Raw genomic sequence first — 16,998 nt, 5'->3', positions numbered from 1 at the left:
ACAACTTTCAGTTTGAAAGGGCCACCTGAAATACTATATTGTACGAAGTTTGGAAATGATTTACGCCTTATTCATTAACCGAGATACGGGCGTCATGGAACATGGATATCCACGTTCGCCGCACTATCTTTCCTCGTCCACCTACTCCAATTCGACACGCTCCTCGTAATTCCACTCTCGCCATTACTGCCCTTCGGATCCGTGGAGGAAATCGAGCTCTCTGCAGTCTTTGGTGGTGGTACTTTCAGTGTAGCAAGTTCCTGATCATCTGGTATGGTTGCTAATTCAGCGTGTCCCGGCCTGTTCTGGCGCGATTCCCAGGACTCGCCTTTGTGGGTAAAGTGGTGGATTAGGGGACGGATGGTGGCGAGGTTGGCGGCGCAGATGGAGACGCCCACTTCGATTGTGGACCACATGGAGATTTCGACAGTTGCGTCTGTAGGAGGTGGAAGTGGTTAGGATTGGATAGAGTGTGTATTTTTGGGGGTGTGCTTACAGAGGAAGTCTGGTTTTCTAAAGTTGGCAACGTAGGGCATTCGCACAAGGGCAGCGTAACTTGCACTGTTTTTCTTGTTAATCTACTGGGCTTTTATAAAGAATCTTTTTTTGACTTACATGCATGCCAGGCCTAGGAATGGTGCTGTCAAAATCTTTGTGCGGCGGTCAATTTGCAATTTCCAGATGAGTGCTCCGACCAGGATGCCCCAAGCTATGTCTGTTCCTGCAGTGACAGCTCCGTAAAAGTATGTGGCTATTATCATGATTTCGATATCCAGGCATTTGCCATTAGTATCTCCATGTAAGCGGGTCCAGAAAAAGCTGACTGGTAGGCACTGGAAAACACTGAGGAAGAAGAAGCCGAAGCCGACCACTGCGGCGAGTATCGTGATAACGTAGGTCGTGATACGGAAAACTGGCTTGCTGCCTGTGGCCCTAAGGAAGAAGAAACCAGCGGATATTTTGGCCAGGGTGATTGAACATGCGTATGCTAGGAAGCATAGCCACCAACACTAGATGGAGAGTCAGACACTACTTGTTTTCAGGACGATTGTAAACCTACACGCATAGCATGTACTGAGTCCGTTACAGATATCTCCGAGGTCCGCTGACCTGTTCCATAGTGAATGCCTGTCAACAAAGTCCCGGTGTACCACATGTGCATAATCTAGCAGATTGTAAGTATGATGACGAAGTGGCAAGGGATGTCAAGCTGGGTTAACATACAAACCCAAGAGTGATAAACGTATCATCAGGACCCCAGGCTTTAACGATACGCAAACGAACGAAGCAGCGAAGCGCAAAAGTGACGATACCCAGCGCACCTAGGAAGGCGCATGGTATTCTTAGTTGTTGAGGAAGCGGAAGACCCATGATGTCGAGTGGTTGTTGGTCGTGGAACGATGCCAGATAGTAGAGCGAACCCAGCACCCCCCCAAGTCTTATAGGGAAAATGCTCTTTTAAAAGACATATTACAGTCGTATTTCCGGTGGCGACTGAGATGTTAGCTGGCATAAGGTTTGCGGGGGCCTCCTTTGGTCTCCCACGCGACGGGACGGGACACTATCCGCAGGCGATCCCCCCCCCCCCCGCGAGGCCTGGCCCCTGCGCCATGCAGACAGCTAATTGGAGACTGGTTCATCCCCATGTTTTTGGTGCACATCATGGTGTTGTGTCCTGACACATATGTACCAGAGCTGAGCCTTCTCCTATACTGATGTAACTCTTCCGTCCCTTCAGGGCCCTTTCCGATAGACGTTTGCTTTTTCTGGCCGGGCCTTTACATGTATCGGATAAGACAAGGTGCTGATGAACTACTTACTCGTGCATGAATTCGTAGTTCGGTACCAGGGATTAAATCCTAGTCATGCTTAGATCGACTGATTGATGGTCTAGAACAGCAGCATTTGCGCATCTCTTTCCATGTATGTGGGAGATGCTGCGTATCTGAGTGCCCGCAAGATGATCGCGCAAGAAAAGAAAAATTAGGTTTGCCCAATCTTCTTTCGCTTGCAATACTCATGTTGCCGGGCGCAATTATGCATGCTGTTATGTCACGAAATCACAGGCCTCGTATACGTGTCTGAAGGTTGGCACTATCAAACTACTCCACACGACCTAAAGGCTACTCCAAATCGTGTTGGTCATGCTGCACCGTGCCAGCGGGGAGCGGGTAACGGACGGCTGTCAAAACCGATCGCTAACACGACTAGCTGCTGATCCGTGAGCAATCATCCGATTGCGCCTGGGTCAGGGTCTGGGGTTGCCACAAGTTGTTCAGCTAAGACGCCTCACAGTTAACAATACGCAGAGCAGAAAGATCGGTCATTAGGCACCAGCTAGAAGTCGTGCGTAAAAATTGAGTCGCGGCATTTCTCTCCGCGGGGACTGACAACAGGTTCGTCGTGATCGTCATTGCGCCGTCGCGTCGTTCATTACACGCTATGAAAATACTAGTAACGCCACTTGCCAAAAGCAATATGCGAAAACTCAACAGATCTATATGCACAGCCATAGTACTACAAGTATATCATTGAGTCGCTGCATAATATTCTGTAAGTCTTACTTCAGTCCGTATCGCAAGTATATGATATAAGCTGAGCAGTATGATATACCAAAATACTTCAGACCAGGGAACCAGCCAAAGTTTCTAGTTGTTTGGTACAGCCACGGAGTCATATCTCCGCGGTGCTGAAACAAACGAGAGCGACTACCGAACTCTCTTGTATAAAATTATTGGAGCCGACGCCACACCTGTATGCGAATGCTCGTCCCCCTGTCCCCATGTTTCCAGCTCCACAAAGCTTACCACCCGCTTTCTCGCTTCCAACGCGAGATTTCTATGAGCGGGGAAGTCATGCAAGGTACCACAGTCTTACATAACCACTTCAGTACATATGTGCTCTCAACAGCGGCGTATAGTTCAACACCATACTGGACCCTTTTCCGATATTCATCCCGACGCAATATCACACTGCATGAGTGGGGCTCAACCTGGTTTCTATAGGTATATCACAATGAACCTCCATTTCCTAAGACGATAGACAAATCGAGTGTGACCGCAACATCGTGATTAGACATACGAGGAATCGCTGATCTTCGGTCACACGAACAACTCCATTGACGTAACACGCAATGGCCCGCTCATCAGCCGGGCACGCATCCGCCTCTCCGCGGATGGTAATGCCAATAATCCCGACGAACATGCGCGCATTGATCGATTCGTTGCGTGTATTCATCTTCTGGGTGAGGATCATCAGGAGACGGAGGGTCGCGGATATAAGAATCCAGGCCTTTGGGTCGGCAAACCTGCATCGATATTCTCCGAACAGCATGACAGCACTGGATGCATTTGCGCCATTGATAGAGAATCGAGGGACTAGCTTCTGGTTCTTGGTCGATAACTGTGCACGTTCGTACTTTTGGTAAGTCTTCGTATCCGGTTGAGCTCCCGCGTTTCGAGATCCTTGCTGTGTGCAAAGTCCGTCCCTGCGTAGCGAGACATCCCGGGTAACGAGACGCTCACGACACTCCTATAATAACTGCAAACCTTTAAGTTTACGAGATTATTTATACAAGACTTTAAATTTTAGCCGATTGAGAGTATTCTAGAATTTAACATTTTTAAGGCCTAAACGACTACCCGGAGCGTGCAAACGCCTTTGCGTTTGAGGTCTACTACTTGAATATCTACCTTCCAACGCTACTAAATACCACCTATCATGATGATGTCAACCAAGCCGGATTGTTCTCCGCTCCTTTAGTCGAAAAATAAAAATCTCCCACGGCATTTTATCAGAACGCCTGAAGTCATAGTAAGGAATCGATGTCAGCATTCGACAGTGAACTTCCATAGACCCACCACGTTCGAAATGCTTCCCTTTATCATGTACAATCAAGACATCGATGCCTTCCCAGGTCTCGATATCGGAAAAGCCTTCACATCTGCCTAAGACTATCCCTAACAAATTGCCCCGGTCGAGGTCTGGCGCGAAGTCCTGCTGTGTATCGTTGCCCCTCTCGTAGGCTTGGTACAATGAAAACAAAGGAATTTGGAGAATTTTTTCATCGTCCTGAAATACAGTGAAATACCCAGAGAGGTTGCGTGGCCATTCTTCTCTAGATAAAAAATTGGCAATACAGTCACCTGCCCTCTCAGGCATATATTGGATTGTGATAGGTATTGTCCAAGCTTCGATGTGAACAAATTTTCCAGAAGAACTCCTTAGTTCCTGCTCCAGCGACGCGTCGTCGTACTCATCCATATCCGAAAGTGATCCATCATGGTTCTCTACGAAAACCTTCAATCGACTTTCATTTTCGAGTTTAAGCCCTGTTCGACATAATGAATTGTTGTACACAATTTCAGCAGTCCATCCCGCCCAGCTCCATGTAGGAAATTGGGTGCGCCTAGTTCCCGGTGCAGTGTTTTTCCAGGAAAGCCCAGCAGCGAAGGCCTCACTCCTACTATGTCGTGCTGGTACTAGTTCCAGGTCCGATCCTTGAATTACTGCTTGCATGATCGGAATACCCAGAAAATGATGTATGGGAAATTGCATTTTCTTGAAGTTGTTGAATATCCCTTCAAAAGCGCGTATAGCGTCAGCTTCAACAGAGAGTTCTCTTCTACTGTATTTGCTCAAATTATCAAACATTCTCCAGGCGTGATTTTCAAATATGCCGGGTGCATTGAACATAGGAAACATGTTTTTTTAAAGCCTATCGACTGTTTTATGCGCAACAGCACCTTGACACTTATAGTAGACCTGCTGCATCGTGAAGATCAGACGTCGAGTTGAGAAAAAGCTGTCTTGGTAAGTCCATGCACGCTGATTCCATTTAGAGGTTCTGATGACATTCCTTGGATCCGGAAGAATTGATACAAGGTACGTTCCTTTGATCCAAGCTGTTTGTTGGACATTTCTCGATGTGCCGACTCCAGGTAAGCCGAAATATGGATCGGTACCAGCTGCAGCAGTTATAGTTATGAACGCATTTTCATACATGAGATCCATCTGCCGAATTTGGATCTGTTTCTCAGCGCCATCGTCTTGGTTGATACAATACCTGTCGATCCAAACCTACCGAAGACCCAGCTCTTTCGTGACTTTCAAAGCATCTTCGATAGTCTGCGGCAAGGTTGTGGGAAGCTTATTATGGATAGACCAATCATCATTGCCGAACCCACTCGTACCCCATACATAGCTGAGCGCGGAATACTTGGTTGATGGTAATGCTTGTATGATTCGTCGCTGTTCGCAATCAATCAACTTCAGGTCTTTTAGGTCCGAGGTTGATGAGGTAGCTTTGACGCACTGCTTCGCGTGCTTTCCGATGCACAATCTCATCCAGCCTCGAATAACGTCGAAGTCGAGTGATATCGCATCAATAGACCGAGCACGTAGTGAAGCTATGTGAGGATTTGAACCTGGTGCTATTGAAAATGCGATAAATCCACTGAGCCGTCCATTTTGCACTACTCTGGCCCAAGACGCTTCTTGCCTGCATTTACTCGCTCCCCTGGCCACAGCCAGCACAGATCTAGCGTCGCAGACCCACGGCAATGGAGGATGCGTTGAGTATAAAACGTAGTCGTAGTCCTCAAGGTCTTCGTCATTCTGTATCTTCACCGCATAGAAAAGGCGGCATAATGGACACGGCGACAACTCGGTCTCTGGCCCAAGTTTTCCAAGATTCAACAATTTCTGCCTTGGTTTTCTGACTTTTAGTTTGATAAAAAGATGTTCAACATCAATATTTGGACACCTGAAACATAGAATAGCCTCTTCTCGATGCGCTACTTCTGAACGTGATTTGGGTGTACCTTCGATGTCCGGGTATTCCTCAGGCGGTGCGGCTACAAATCGCTGTCGCTTTTCTGAAGATGACATTTCAGATGTATCCAACAACTGCATCGGTTCAATGCTGTATAAGGGTAATTGAAGAGGCGATATAGCAGTCTGTCTGTAGCGTAGGAGTGAAAATGGATGAAAAATGGCGGCTGTCTCGTTGATTCGACGGTGTCGGTAGTGTTGTACAGCATATCCTATTGGATGAAAGCGCCAAAGTCCGATCTAATCACAAAGAGTGCCATTCTAGAACCTTATGCAAATCTCAGCCTGGTTCTTTCATTCTATTCGACCTGCTTGTTGATGTTCGGTTTGCCACGTATGTGCTGCCTAAGTGGCGTGCATGAACGGCTTATACATGCAAATGGGGAGATGACCGGTCCACCCTATCCCTGACCTTGCCTCTGGAATACATAGCCTCAGGAAGACTGTAGTCTATATTGCATCGTTAGAAGGGCGTGAAAATTGTATTGCAAGATTGATGGTGGAGTTTTCAGGGAGATACTGCCTGTCTTCTATTCACGCTAAGCTGCAGTGGGAAAACACCTCCACACCGGCAGCGCCTTCTCACAAAGGAAGGAGTGACATGGTTCACTTGTATCCTCACTACTCAGATATAATTTACTATTTGATTTTTTTCTAATCCTAGGGTTAGTATCAGCAGCAATACAGTACGAATAACCTACTTTCATGCTAAGGCTTGATGCTCTCCATATCATGCATTGTAACTGACAGGGTTTGAATGAAAACACGCACACGCTGGCACGTTGGATACAAACGAAATTCTCGTGGTAGGTTATCCATAGTTATACAATATAAGCTGACGGAATTTAAGCAAGGAGTATAATCATTCTGCGCACTTGAGGCAGACCGAAGGCAGGCGATCGGGTGGCTGTCACACTACACTCTCGTATTGCACGTTAAGCACAAATTATTTTTATGGGATTTTGAGTTGTTAAGAGATTTTAAAGTTGTACCTTTCGATTCCTAGGATATCTGTTCCTGAAATCTATAGAAAGTGTCGTTATGCAAAGCAGAAGCTGAAGCGTCTCTTCAAGCAGGGGTGTCTCGATACGTCCTGACGAACATGCGCGCCCCACTTATACACCAATCTCGAACCACCATCACCACCATTAACATCACCGTGCGCCTGCACATCAAACTCGCTGCCATCTAGAAATTTCACCCAGAAAGCAGTGCTCAGCACTTAAACTTAACACGTAACCACAACAACCCAACTCCACAAAGCGTGGTAGTCTTGGCAAAAATAGGCAACCTCCAAACTACCTACCTACACCCAACGTGACCTTCCATATCCCCCACAACCCCCCAAAATGCTAGACCTCGCCTCCCGCCGCAAAATCTGCGAAGAAACAATCTCGCGCTCCGCCACCCTCGCCTCCTCCATCCCCACCGGCACCCTCACCAGCACCTTTATCCCCTCCCAACTGCCCCCGCTCCAAAAATCCTCTCCTTCCTACCCGCACCACACTCTGGCACCCATACAAATTCTCAACAGCGACGCCTTCGCGCTAGCTCGGCTTTTCCAAACCACTCCCCCATGTTCCTCCGCCCCGAAACTCGGCGTCTTGAACTTAGCCTCAGACCAGCAACCGGGGGGTGGATGGCGCTACACGCTCTCCCGCACACAGGAAGAAGCACTATGCTATTCATCCACACTGTATGCCACGTTGCGCCCTGAATGGTATCCTTGGCCCAACACTGGCCCGGGATCCTGCGCGGGTATCGTGTCACCGGGCGTAGTCGTGTATCGGGATACGCTGGATCACGACCTGGTGGAGTTGAAAGAGGAGGAGCGGTTCAGCGTTGTAGTTTTGACGGTTGCGGCGCCGAGGTTCCCGCGGGTGTCAGAGGATGGGGGTGCGTTTGCGGATGAAGCCGAATTGCGGGATTTGAGGGAGAAGATTGTGCTTGTGCTGAGGATGGCGGCGGGGGAGGGCGTGACGAGGTTGGTGCTTGGGGCGATGGGGTGTGGGGCGTATGGGTGTCCGCCAAGGGCTGTGGCGAGGGAGATGAAGGAGGTTCTTGGGAGAGAGGAGTTTGAGGGGTGGTTTGAGGTTGTGGGCTTTGCAATTTATGCAGCGGGCGTGGCGGGGAGGAGGAATCTTGAAGTTTTTAAGGAGGTGTTTGGGGTGGAGTGAGGGGTGGTGCTGGGTTTAATGATGACGGTGGATATTTGCATATATACGGGTAGTGATGGTACTGAGAAGCTTGTTAAGCAAGCTGTAATTCAAAACACAATCACGGAGTAAAGTAGATACAGGAGAAGATAAACCAGACTTCGAACAACCAACCTGCTCATACCACCTCACTCTTCATCAAGAGCCAACTCCTCTAGATCTTACCAACACCAGCCGTGTTCGCCACATTCGCACTCGCCGCCGAAGCACCCGCAACATTCTTACCTCCAAAGTTGGAGAAGAACGATGTGTCACTTCCACTCAGCGAGCCACTGCTTCCAAAAGAGTTAAGCTGGCACGCATGGCCCAGGTACTGACTGCAAGCCGCATTCGCGCTCGTCGACGGCGACGCAAAGAACTGGCCCGTGTTCGCCAGCAGGGGAGTCGCAACATTCTGGAACACGTTGCCCTCCGCAACAATCTTACCGCCCTTTTCGTTGTCAAAGGCGTGGCCCGTGTTGCTGTAAAAGTAGTTATTCACAGCGTGTAGTAGTGTGTTACCACCGACTTTCGGGCTGCGGCCGGAAGTGTGGTGGATGTAGTTGCCCTTAAGGGTGATGAGGTCGTTGGACCCGATGAGCAGCATGGTCCAGTAGTGGCGGCCGTTGCAGGTCGCAGACCACGAGGTTGAGCCGTCAAACTCCGTGTTGGAGACTGTGACGCGGTTGGAGGCGCCGTAGCCGGCTACGAACATTTGGCGGCCGATGAGGGAGACTTTGCAGTGGTCTGGTGGGAAGGAGTTAGATATGGGGAAGGGGACAAAGATGGAGGTGAAGGGGTGAAATACGTACCGACCCATACTAGATCAGCGCCATCGAGGGTGATGGCATCGCCACCCCAGATGTATTGGGGGTTGAGCTCAGTAATGTGAATGTTTTGAATGATGATGTTCTTTGCTCCGTTTGCAATGCGGAGACCCTTGCCACGAATCACACCTTTGTTGCCGACACCGATGATGGACTTGTTGGAGCCTAGATTGATAGCATTGATTCCAGCATTGTCGTATTTGACTTGAATACTCGTTGCTCCAGCACCAGCATTACCATTAGTACACCAGTTAGCTTGGTTGATGGCATCCTGGCCTCCATTGCCTGGACATTTGTTTGATGCGGGACGGCAACCAGTGGCAGTAGTAGTGCCCTCGGTGCCCTTGAAGTTGAACTCGCGGTCCAGCACAATGCAACGGGCAGTGCTGTCGGTGAGCCACGTCTTCAACTGGGCGACGGAAGAAGGGATCTGGCATGCTGCGTTGCCACCTCCTGTGGTGCCTTTGCCAAAACCTTCAGGAGAGCCCTTCACACCGTATGCCTGTCTTTCGCCAACGACTGCAGCATTGGCGGTATAGGCAGTCGCAAGAGCAAGAATTGACAACTTCATGATGAAACTGAGCCTTCAGAAAGAGGCTTCTTTGAAGATCACAAGAGAAAGGGAGAATGGAGCTGGTTGCTTGTGGGAAATAAAAGGGCATCATCAGAGACACCAGGCTTCTTATTCATTTCCATGCAAGTCCAACACTGCCTCGGTGGAGCGCCTGTCGGGAATTGTTCCGAAGCCATTTCGTTTGCAATTTCGAATATGCGTAGAAACTAGAATGCTTCACGAATCAGTACAAGTTTTTCCATGAGCATGACGGAGAAATCAATAACCTGCAGCGATAAGAGTACTCTACAGTAGGGTCGGCACACTAACGCAGTATGGATAGGTGAAACACATAACTATGGGATTGTGGATGTCCACCAAGATTTACACAAGTGCTCTTGGCTTTGGTCGCTTCAGGGTTGCATCTCCGAGCCGCCTTTTGTAGTGGTGTGAGCGAAAAAAGAAGCTTTGGTACATATATCGTTTAGGCTTCTATCGAAGACGATTATTGTCTTGTGAACGGAGATGTCTAGTTAAACAAACGTTGCTGTCGGTATATCTCCTCCCCCTCTTCTGTCTGTCTTGGAAAGGGATATGGTCAGTTGACGAGGTTTCGTAACAAGGTCGTTCTTAAGCGGTGGAAGAATACTGCGGGATCCGGCAATTGCATAGACTAGGGTACATGAGGTGGGCGTGACTACCATGTGGGACCCCAGGCTAGTATCCTCCGCCTCCACACTTTCTCGAGCCAAGAGGCCGCCAAGTGCCGCTTTCCAGGTACCTGCTCTAAACAGATACAAGCGTCTCTTGGCACTGTTCCGCCAGTCAATGTGTGTCCACCGTTGAGATGAATCCAGGCTGCGTTGAGTATTAGTCTCGATCCACCATCCACAAAAAAGAGTTACATCTGAGGTTTGTGCTCCCACAAACGGCGAACACAGTATAACATTTGGTTGCATTTCTTTTGTGCATTTGTATCATTCATTTGTTCATGTGCGCAGCCCTTCATATTTGTGACAAGAGTGGGCCGAGCATGCTATGATTCGTACAAAATCGTCCTCAGCTACCCTCATACTTAGACATATTCCCTGTCGGCATAACTCTGGATCATGCCTTTGGTAGTTGCCTCATACTCGACAAGTTCTACCTTGCCGTCTTTCTCGACCGTGTTGGCTTGCACGAATACCTTGCGTGGCGTCTTCTTTCTCAACACAGCTGGTCTAACCATGTTCTCGTAGAAAGGCTCTACACTTGTGATTTCATCATACATGCGCTTCGCAGCAGCCACGTCTGCGGTAGCCTTATAAATATGCAGCTTCTGAAGGTAGTCGTCCACGGCTGGTCGGCCAAGATCAAGAATGCGATCGCGCTCAAGGCGAATCGTAAGGTCTGAAAGGTCCTCTTTCTCCCATTCAAGTTGGCAGAATTCGACACCCGCGTTGAGGAAGGTTCGCAGGATCGAGAAGCGGGCTTGCATGTGTGCCTGTCCCCACTTTCTACTCTTAGGATCCCAGAACTCCAGGGCAGCGATACCGGCACGTGCCATCTGGAGATATGCTATGTACAGGACATCACCAGCCGGGCTGTTCATGTCCACTTTGCCATCGCCGAATCCGAATAGCTGCAGTATGGGGAACTCGCAAGATAACGCCATGGCGACGCACTCAGCGCGACATTCCTCATACGACGCAGCCATGGAACCAAAAGTTGAGCCCCATGTCTGGCCAGGTTTGTACCAAGTTTTGATTGGCTGGCCACTAAGAGGCGATATGGGTGGGTTCTCCTTGTCAAAGTTGAAGACGCCAGGCTCCGTCTCCTGAAGCAGTTTGCCACAACCATGGCCGAGCAGCTCATGGAGTCCGACCTGGACCTCGAAAGCTGGATCCCGGTATTTTTGATACGTTTCTAGATCACGTTCCTTAATAAAGGGAATGGGCTCGTTTGGTGCTTTCGCTGAGAGGATATTTCCCAATGACACGTTCTTGAAGCCAAAGTTTTGCCGAATGTCATCGTAGTTGGGGATGTTGATACCGGCAGGAATACTGTTGGTGTTAGCAAATGCAGTATCAATGCTGGGAGAGTTGATCACTTACCCGCTGCCAGCAAATGTCAGGACCTCGAGCGAGGTAAAGTCTGGGCTCAAGAACTTGTCCTTCTCGAATGACTTGTCCCATGGCAGAAGTGGGATGTACTGTGGCGCACTCTCTACCAGCTTTCCAAATGCACGTGTCCGTTCCTTGTTGACCATGGCGACGAAACCTTCCCATTCGCCACGGATACCGTGAGGGTCGCGATAGGTTTCTATGAAGCCAATATCTGATTCGACCTGGGGTCCTTTATCTTGTACCCACGCCATCTGGCTCTTTTTGAAAGCCTGCAGTGAGCCACTACGGAAGCTCTTGGAATACTGTTCCATCATCTCGATCTGGTGTTCGTTGGCCGCATACTTCTTGGCCTCCTCAATGTGATGGGCGATGGTGTCCATCTCCTTTGAATAGTCTCCAAAGACGAGCGCGACCTTTGTTCCATCGTCCATTGTCCATTCGCTTTCCTTCAAATCGCGCTGCTCTGCCGGGGGGTTATCGAGCGCCGAAGCAATGAGGACTTGATAGCCATTGTCCGTCTTCCTGACTCTGGTATTTTCTGGGAGAAGGCCCTTGCCCTCGAGGAAGTCACTGGCTTTGGATATCTCCTCGTTTGTGATGTTGGGACTGTCAGGGTAGTATGCTGAGATGTGCCCTGCACCCGGATAGCCCAGGTGCAGCTTTCCGACATCATCGCCTGCGTATATCGAGTCTTTGATCTTTTCGTATAGGGCTAGCGTATCTTTGGAGACGGTGGCGAGGGCCTTGAGCTGGCGGGGCGGGAGTCGAGGCACAAACTTGGAGTCACCAAAGGACCTGTAGTTGCCCATGTTGCCGAGGAACTGGGCCGCGTAGTTGAGGTATGCATCGATGTCCTCTTGTGAGAGGCCGGATTCCTTGGCAACAGCAGCATAGTCGCCCTTTGTGTGTTTATGCAGGGCGACAATGAAGTCGTAGATGTACTCCGATTCGGGCGAGACTTGGCGAAGGACGACGCGCGATCCGGCGAAGCAGGCGCTGTGATAGGCGTCAGTTGGTTAGCCACGAAGCAATGAATTCGTATTCTGGGGCGTATATTACATGGAGAGATGGTGGGCATAGAGCTTCTCCTTGTCGCTCAATGCCTCAAAGTGGGGCTTGATGGCCAAGGGCACAATGGCAGGCGGGTTGTCGGCCAGGTGCTGCTTAAGCGTCTCAGCCTCTATGGTGGTCGACATGGCGACTGTGACTGGATGCTTTAGGATGTGACAGGGAATTGAGATGATGGCTCTGCAGTTGAGTGTGTATGAAGCTGTACACACACACGTTGTTGTCGATTGACGGGCCGATGGGCGAGGGGGAGCTGATGCAGGGAGGCTGCACTAACTTTGGCGGGGTAGCTAGGCTGCATTCCTGCCACCATCATCCTTGTCACAGTCAGCATCATCTCGACCTTATGTTCACCTCCAGCTTTTCTTCATGGAAAACGTCAGATTTCAACTTCAATATATTATAAATTAACTATTTAAACCTTGGCCGTAGCCTGGAGATACTGCTGACTGTGTGGGTAGTCGACGTAGCCGACGGGTGTCTTTGGCGTGTAAAAGACACTGCGGTCGTATTTTGTCAGTGGCACGCTTTCCTTGACCCGGAACACGAGGTCCGGGTTAGCCACAAAGTATCGTCCAAACGCAATAATCACATCGTATCCTTTGTACGTCTCGTTTACCGCGTGCTTCGCTGAGTCTGGAAGGAATCCTCCTGCAAGCACCACAGGCGTCGCGTTGTTCCACTGTTCAATCATCCAGCTTACAGTCTTTTGTCCCCCGCATTCAGAGTCGTCGTTACCCGTAATGCGAGCTTCAATGAGATGGAGGTATGCGAGGCCAAAAGGTTTCAACTCTTCCAGCACATGACTGAACGTTGGCTCCGGCTCGTCCATCAACATAGCATTGAAGTCGCTGTACGGGCTCAGACGCACTGCGGTTTTCTCAGCACCAACTGCAGCCGCCACTGCCTTCGTTACCTCTAAAAGAAATCGCGATCGCTTTTCGATACTCCCTCCCCACCCGTCCGTTCGCTGGTTACATGTCGATTGCAGGAACTGATCTGGCAGATAGCCGTTCGCACCGTGTATCTCAACGCCATCGAAACCGGCAGCAATGGCATTCTTTGCTGCTGTCGAGTATTCCCCTATTGTTCCCCAGATCATCTCTTCTGTCATTTCTTCTGGTGTTTCATGTTCCGGACTGATTGGAACGGCGCTTGAAGAAATCATCCTCAAGCCGTTTTCCTTGATAACGTCTGGATTGGCGGTCCGGCCTTGGTGCCAAAGCTGACAATATATTGTGCATCCCTTGGCGTGTACTGCGCTCGTGATATCTTTCCAGGCGGTAACCTGATCCTCCGACCAGATGCCTGGTGCGTTGCGACTACTGATAGCATTTTTCGAGATAATGACGGCTTCGCTGATTATAAGAGTACCTGGCACACACGCTCTTTGCTCATAGTACTCTATGACATATTGTCAACAATTTGTCTTCATAAAGAGCAGCAGCGGTATATCCCCTACCTTTGTTGAGCGATGATGCTTTGTGCTCGTCGTCCATACGGTAGCGAGTCAATGGCGCCATGGCTATACGATGGTCTAGCCTGGCGGACCCTACCGTCAACGGTTGGAAAAGGCGCGACATGTTGGTTTTTGACACTGGCACAGCTACAAATTGATCAAGTGCCCTCATTTACTGCGAGCGAATGGCCCCATTATATCCCTCCGCTGCTATCAGACAAGCGCGCCTGGGACCATGGCCAGCCAAACATTTTCTGGCCCGTTCTTGAGAAAAACTCTACACTCCTCCAAATCGCTGGGGTTATTCTCGGCAGACAACGCCCAAACTCATTTCTGGCATGTTACAAATCCGCTCGTGATGCCGAAAACTCGGCGTAACCCCTATCGAGTTAAGATGTGCTTCTGGAGCGTTGGATCCACGATGACGACAAACATTGCCATGTGGGTCTAGCACACATCGGCTCAAAATGTGCCGAAAGCGTGGTCGAAGCCACGCTATCATTACCCCACTCTCACTCGCATCGATCACAGTCGTCTCCACCATACACTTACGGAATCCAAGCATGTAACAGATCCTCCCAGCTGCAGTTTCTTCGGCTGTATCAGATTCGATTACCGACGTTTTTCCGAATGAAACGTAGTACCGAGCATACTCTGTTAAGGAAAAGGGCCGCCCCGCTCGGGAGGCTTCCGATGCCTACGTTGTTGTCAATATGCACGCTAGCCATCATGTCTGTACTCAGCGTCAGCTATTCACGTAGACTTCCTCCATAACTTGACATGTTTACCCAACGCGCAACAAGCCTAGAGCGAACATATATATGATGATGAGCGAGCAGGCTGCCACTGATCAGATGAACTCGACATACTCCACCAAAAACGAAGACGCTCGAATTCCTGATGCGCCAGACGAGAACAGAGCCAATCAAGACGATCCATATTCCACGGGAATGCCTATCTCCAACCATGGCAACACACCACTCGCACCAATGGCCAAACAAGACTCTGACGATGAAAGCGATGCGGCATCCATTGGAGGTCAGCGGAATACCATGACCTCTACTCAACTCAGGATCGCAATTCCAGCATTGTCGGTCTGTCTATTTGTCTCCTTCATCGACCAAACTAGTGTTTCAACCGCAACGCCTGCAATAGCTGTTGATCTAAATACTGGAACTGCAACCTCGTGGATTGGCACATCGTTTCTGATAGCCTCAACAGCCTTCCAACTCATCAACGGTCGGCTTTCGGATATATTCGGTCGGAAAAACCTACTTCTCGTTAGCCTCATGCTCATGGCTTTGGGAGATCTCGGCTGCGGTTTCGCAAAAACGGCTGTACAGCTTTTCGTACTCCGTGCCATTGCGGGCATTGGCGGTGGCGGCATTAATAGTTTGGTTATGATCATCGTTAGTGACATTACCACCTTACAGAATCGTGGCAAGTATCAAGGTAGGATTTTATGCCAACTTGCAGCCATCGTGACCTACTAAATCCATTTTCAGGTTGGCTGGGTGCAGTTATCGCTCTGGGAAATGGCGCTGGTCCGTTCCTCGGTGGTGCTATAGTCGAAGGAGCCACATGGAGATGGGTGTTCTGGATCATACCCATCTTGACAATACCCACATCTTTGATCATCTTGTTCTTCTTGCCTTTGAAGCATCGATCCGGCGGCTATCTCGAAAAGATCAGGAAAATCGATTATGGTGGCATGGTGCTAAACATCGCATCGACGCTCCTCTTATTGATACCCTTGTCCGGAGGTGGTGTTACTTACGCCTGGGCCTCTCCATTTTTCATTGCCTGCACTGTGATCGGCGCTGTGTTGGCAATTCTGTTTGTCCTCTACGAATGGAAGTTTGTGGCTCTCCCAATCATGCCACTTCGCCTCTATCGCGCCCCTCATGCCTGGGCACTCTATTTGCAAACCTTCCTCATCGGGCTCGCATATTTTGGAAATTTCTTCTACCTCCCAATTTACTTCCAATCAGTCCTACGGTACTCACCTTTAGTATCTGGTGCCTTAATTCTACCAGTGGTCATCACCACTTCTCTGACATCCATCGCGTCTGGCCAGTACATGAACCGAGTCGGCAGTTACATGCATTGCGTCCTCGTTGGATTTACGCTTTGGACTCTTGGGAATGGGCTCACGCTACTTTTTGATCGGAACACCAGCCTGGCAGTGCTCATTGTTGCGCTCATTCTGGAAGGTGCGGGCATTGGCTTAGTGCTTCAGCCCACGCTCGTTGGTATGTACGCAAACGGTCGTAGCGAAGATCGTGCTGTTACAACAGGGCTGCGCAACTTTATTCGCACTATTGGTGGAGCGTTCGGTCTTGTCATTTCTGGAGTCATCCTGTCGAACACGCTCAGTCATCACTTGTCGCAAAGAGGCTTCGTGTCAGAAAGTCTGATGAGTCAGTTAACTTCCTCCACTTATAACCTCGATGGTTTTGGCCTCACAAAAACCCAACAAGATGTCGTTTTCAACGTCTACATGCTAGGTCTGCATTACATCTTCATCTTCTTTACAGTGTGCTCAGGCGTGAGCTTATCACTGACCTTTTGGGTTGGGAACACGAGTTTGAAAGCACCGAAGAAGATGGACGAGGAAGAAGCGGCGGCAACAAGCGTAAATGGAGATGCGCTTGAGCAGATAGCCATCCATGGTGAAGAAGTTGAGAGCGAAGAGAATGCATCCAATGAGAAGGAAGCAAATATAGGCAGAGACACAAAGAACAAAAGCGCTTCATAAAGGCCAGCAAGGTCTTTCTTGATAAGAAGTGTATGAACGACCTATTGTCTTAGTAGAAATATTGAAATACATCATGTATAGAACCTGATGACTTCATTGCTTGAAGTTTGGCGACCGTCCTCGAGTAATCTTAACACGGACTGCCTCCAAAACCAAAGTGAGAACCCCACGCACATGACTTGACATGAGGATATTTTTTTA

General features: G+C 49.4%; 6 protein-coding genes across 6 annotated transcripts; 2 read left to right on the top strand and 4 right to left on the bottom strand.

Moving 5' to 3' along the window:
- Window positions 1-92: 92 nt before the first annotated feature.
- Window positions 93-1,371, bottom strand: COCVIDRAFT_109556 (hypothetical protein; the record flags this gene model as incomplete). The annotated part of the gene is made up of 5 exons (XM_014697232.1): window positions 93-436; window positions 497-561; window positions 616-1,010; window positions 1,061-1,165; window positions 1,285-1,371. The coding sequence occupies 5 exons, from the start codon at window positions 1,369-1,371 to the stop codon at window positions 93-95; spliced, it is 996 nt and encodes a 331-aa protein (XP_014552718.1).
- A 5,810-nt stretch (window positions 1,372-7,181) lies between these two features.
- COCVIDRAFT_109632 (hypothetical protein) lies at window positions 7,182-8,009 on the top strand (the record flags this gene model as incomplete). Its single annotated transcript, XM_014697231.1, has 1 exon — window positions 7,182-8,009. One exon carries the CDS (start codon window positions 7,182-7,184, stop codon window positions 8,007-8,009), a length of 828 nt encoding a protein of 275 aa, XP_014552717.1.
- Window positions 8,010-8,202: 193 nt separating this feature from the next.
- On the bottom strand, window positions 8,203-9,425 carry COCVIDRAFT_19290 (polysaccharide lyase family 1 protein; the record flags this gene model as incomplete). Its single annotated transcript, XM_014697207.1, has 2 exons — window positions 8,203-8,774; window positions 8,840-9,425. The coding sequence occupies 2 exons, from the start codon at window positions 9,423-9,425 to the stop codon at window positions 8,203-8,205; spliced, it is 1,158 nt and encodes a 385-aa protein (XP_014552693.1).
- A 1,057-nt stretch (window positions 9,426-10,482) lies between these two features.
- On the bottom strand, window positions 10,483-12,708 carry COCVIDRAFT_19289 (hypothetical protein; the record flags this gene model as incomplete). The annotated part of the gene is made up of 3 exons (XM_014697206.1): window positions 10,483-11,449; window positions 11,501-12,508; window positions 12,572-12,708. The coding sequence occupies 3 exons, from the start codon at window positions 12,706-12,708 to the stop codon at window positions 10,483-10,485; spliced, it is 2,112 nt and encodes a 703-aa protein (XP_014552692.1).
- A 287-nt stretch (window positions 12,709-12,995) lies between these two features.
- COCVIDRAFT_109611 (hypothetical protein) lies at window positions 12,996-14,163 on the bottom strand (the record flags this gene model as incomplete). The annotated part of the gene is made up of 2 exons (XM_014697230.1): window positions 12,996-13,954; window positions 14,043-14,163. The coding sequence occupies 2 exons, from the start codon at window positions 14,161-14,163 to the stop codon at window positions 12,996-12,998; spliced, it is 1,080 nt and encodes a 359-aa protein (XP_014552716.1).
- Window positions 14,164-14,989: 826 nt separating this feature from the next.
- Window positions 14,990-16,797, top strand: COCVIDRAFT_41182 (hypothetical protein; the record flags this gene model as incomplete). Its single annotated transcript, XM_014697229.1, has 2 exons — window positions 14,990-15,491; window positions 15,545-16,797. The coding sequence occupies 2 exons, from the start codon at window positions 14,990-14,992 to the stop codon at window positions 16,795-16,797; spliced, it is 1,755 nt and encodes a 584-aa protein (XP_014552715.1).
- Window positions 16,798-16,998: the final 201 nt, after the last annotated feature.

Source organism: Bipolaris victoriae (genome assembly GCF_000527765.1).
Source record: "Bipolaris victoriae FI3 unplaced genomic scaffold scaffold_103, whole genome shotgun sequence".
NCBI classification, from domain to species: domain Eukaryota; kingdom Fungi; phylum Ascomycota; class Dothideomycetes; order Pleosporales; family Pleosporaceae; genus Bipolaris; species Bipolaris victoriae.
Note: the sequence above shows the minus strand (reverse complement) of the source record. Positions and strands in the feature narration are given on the sequence as shown.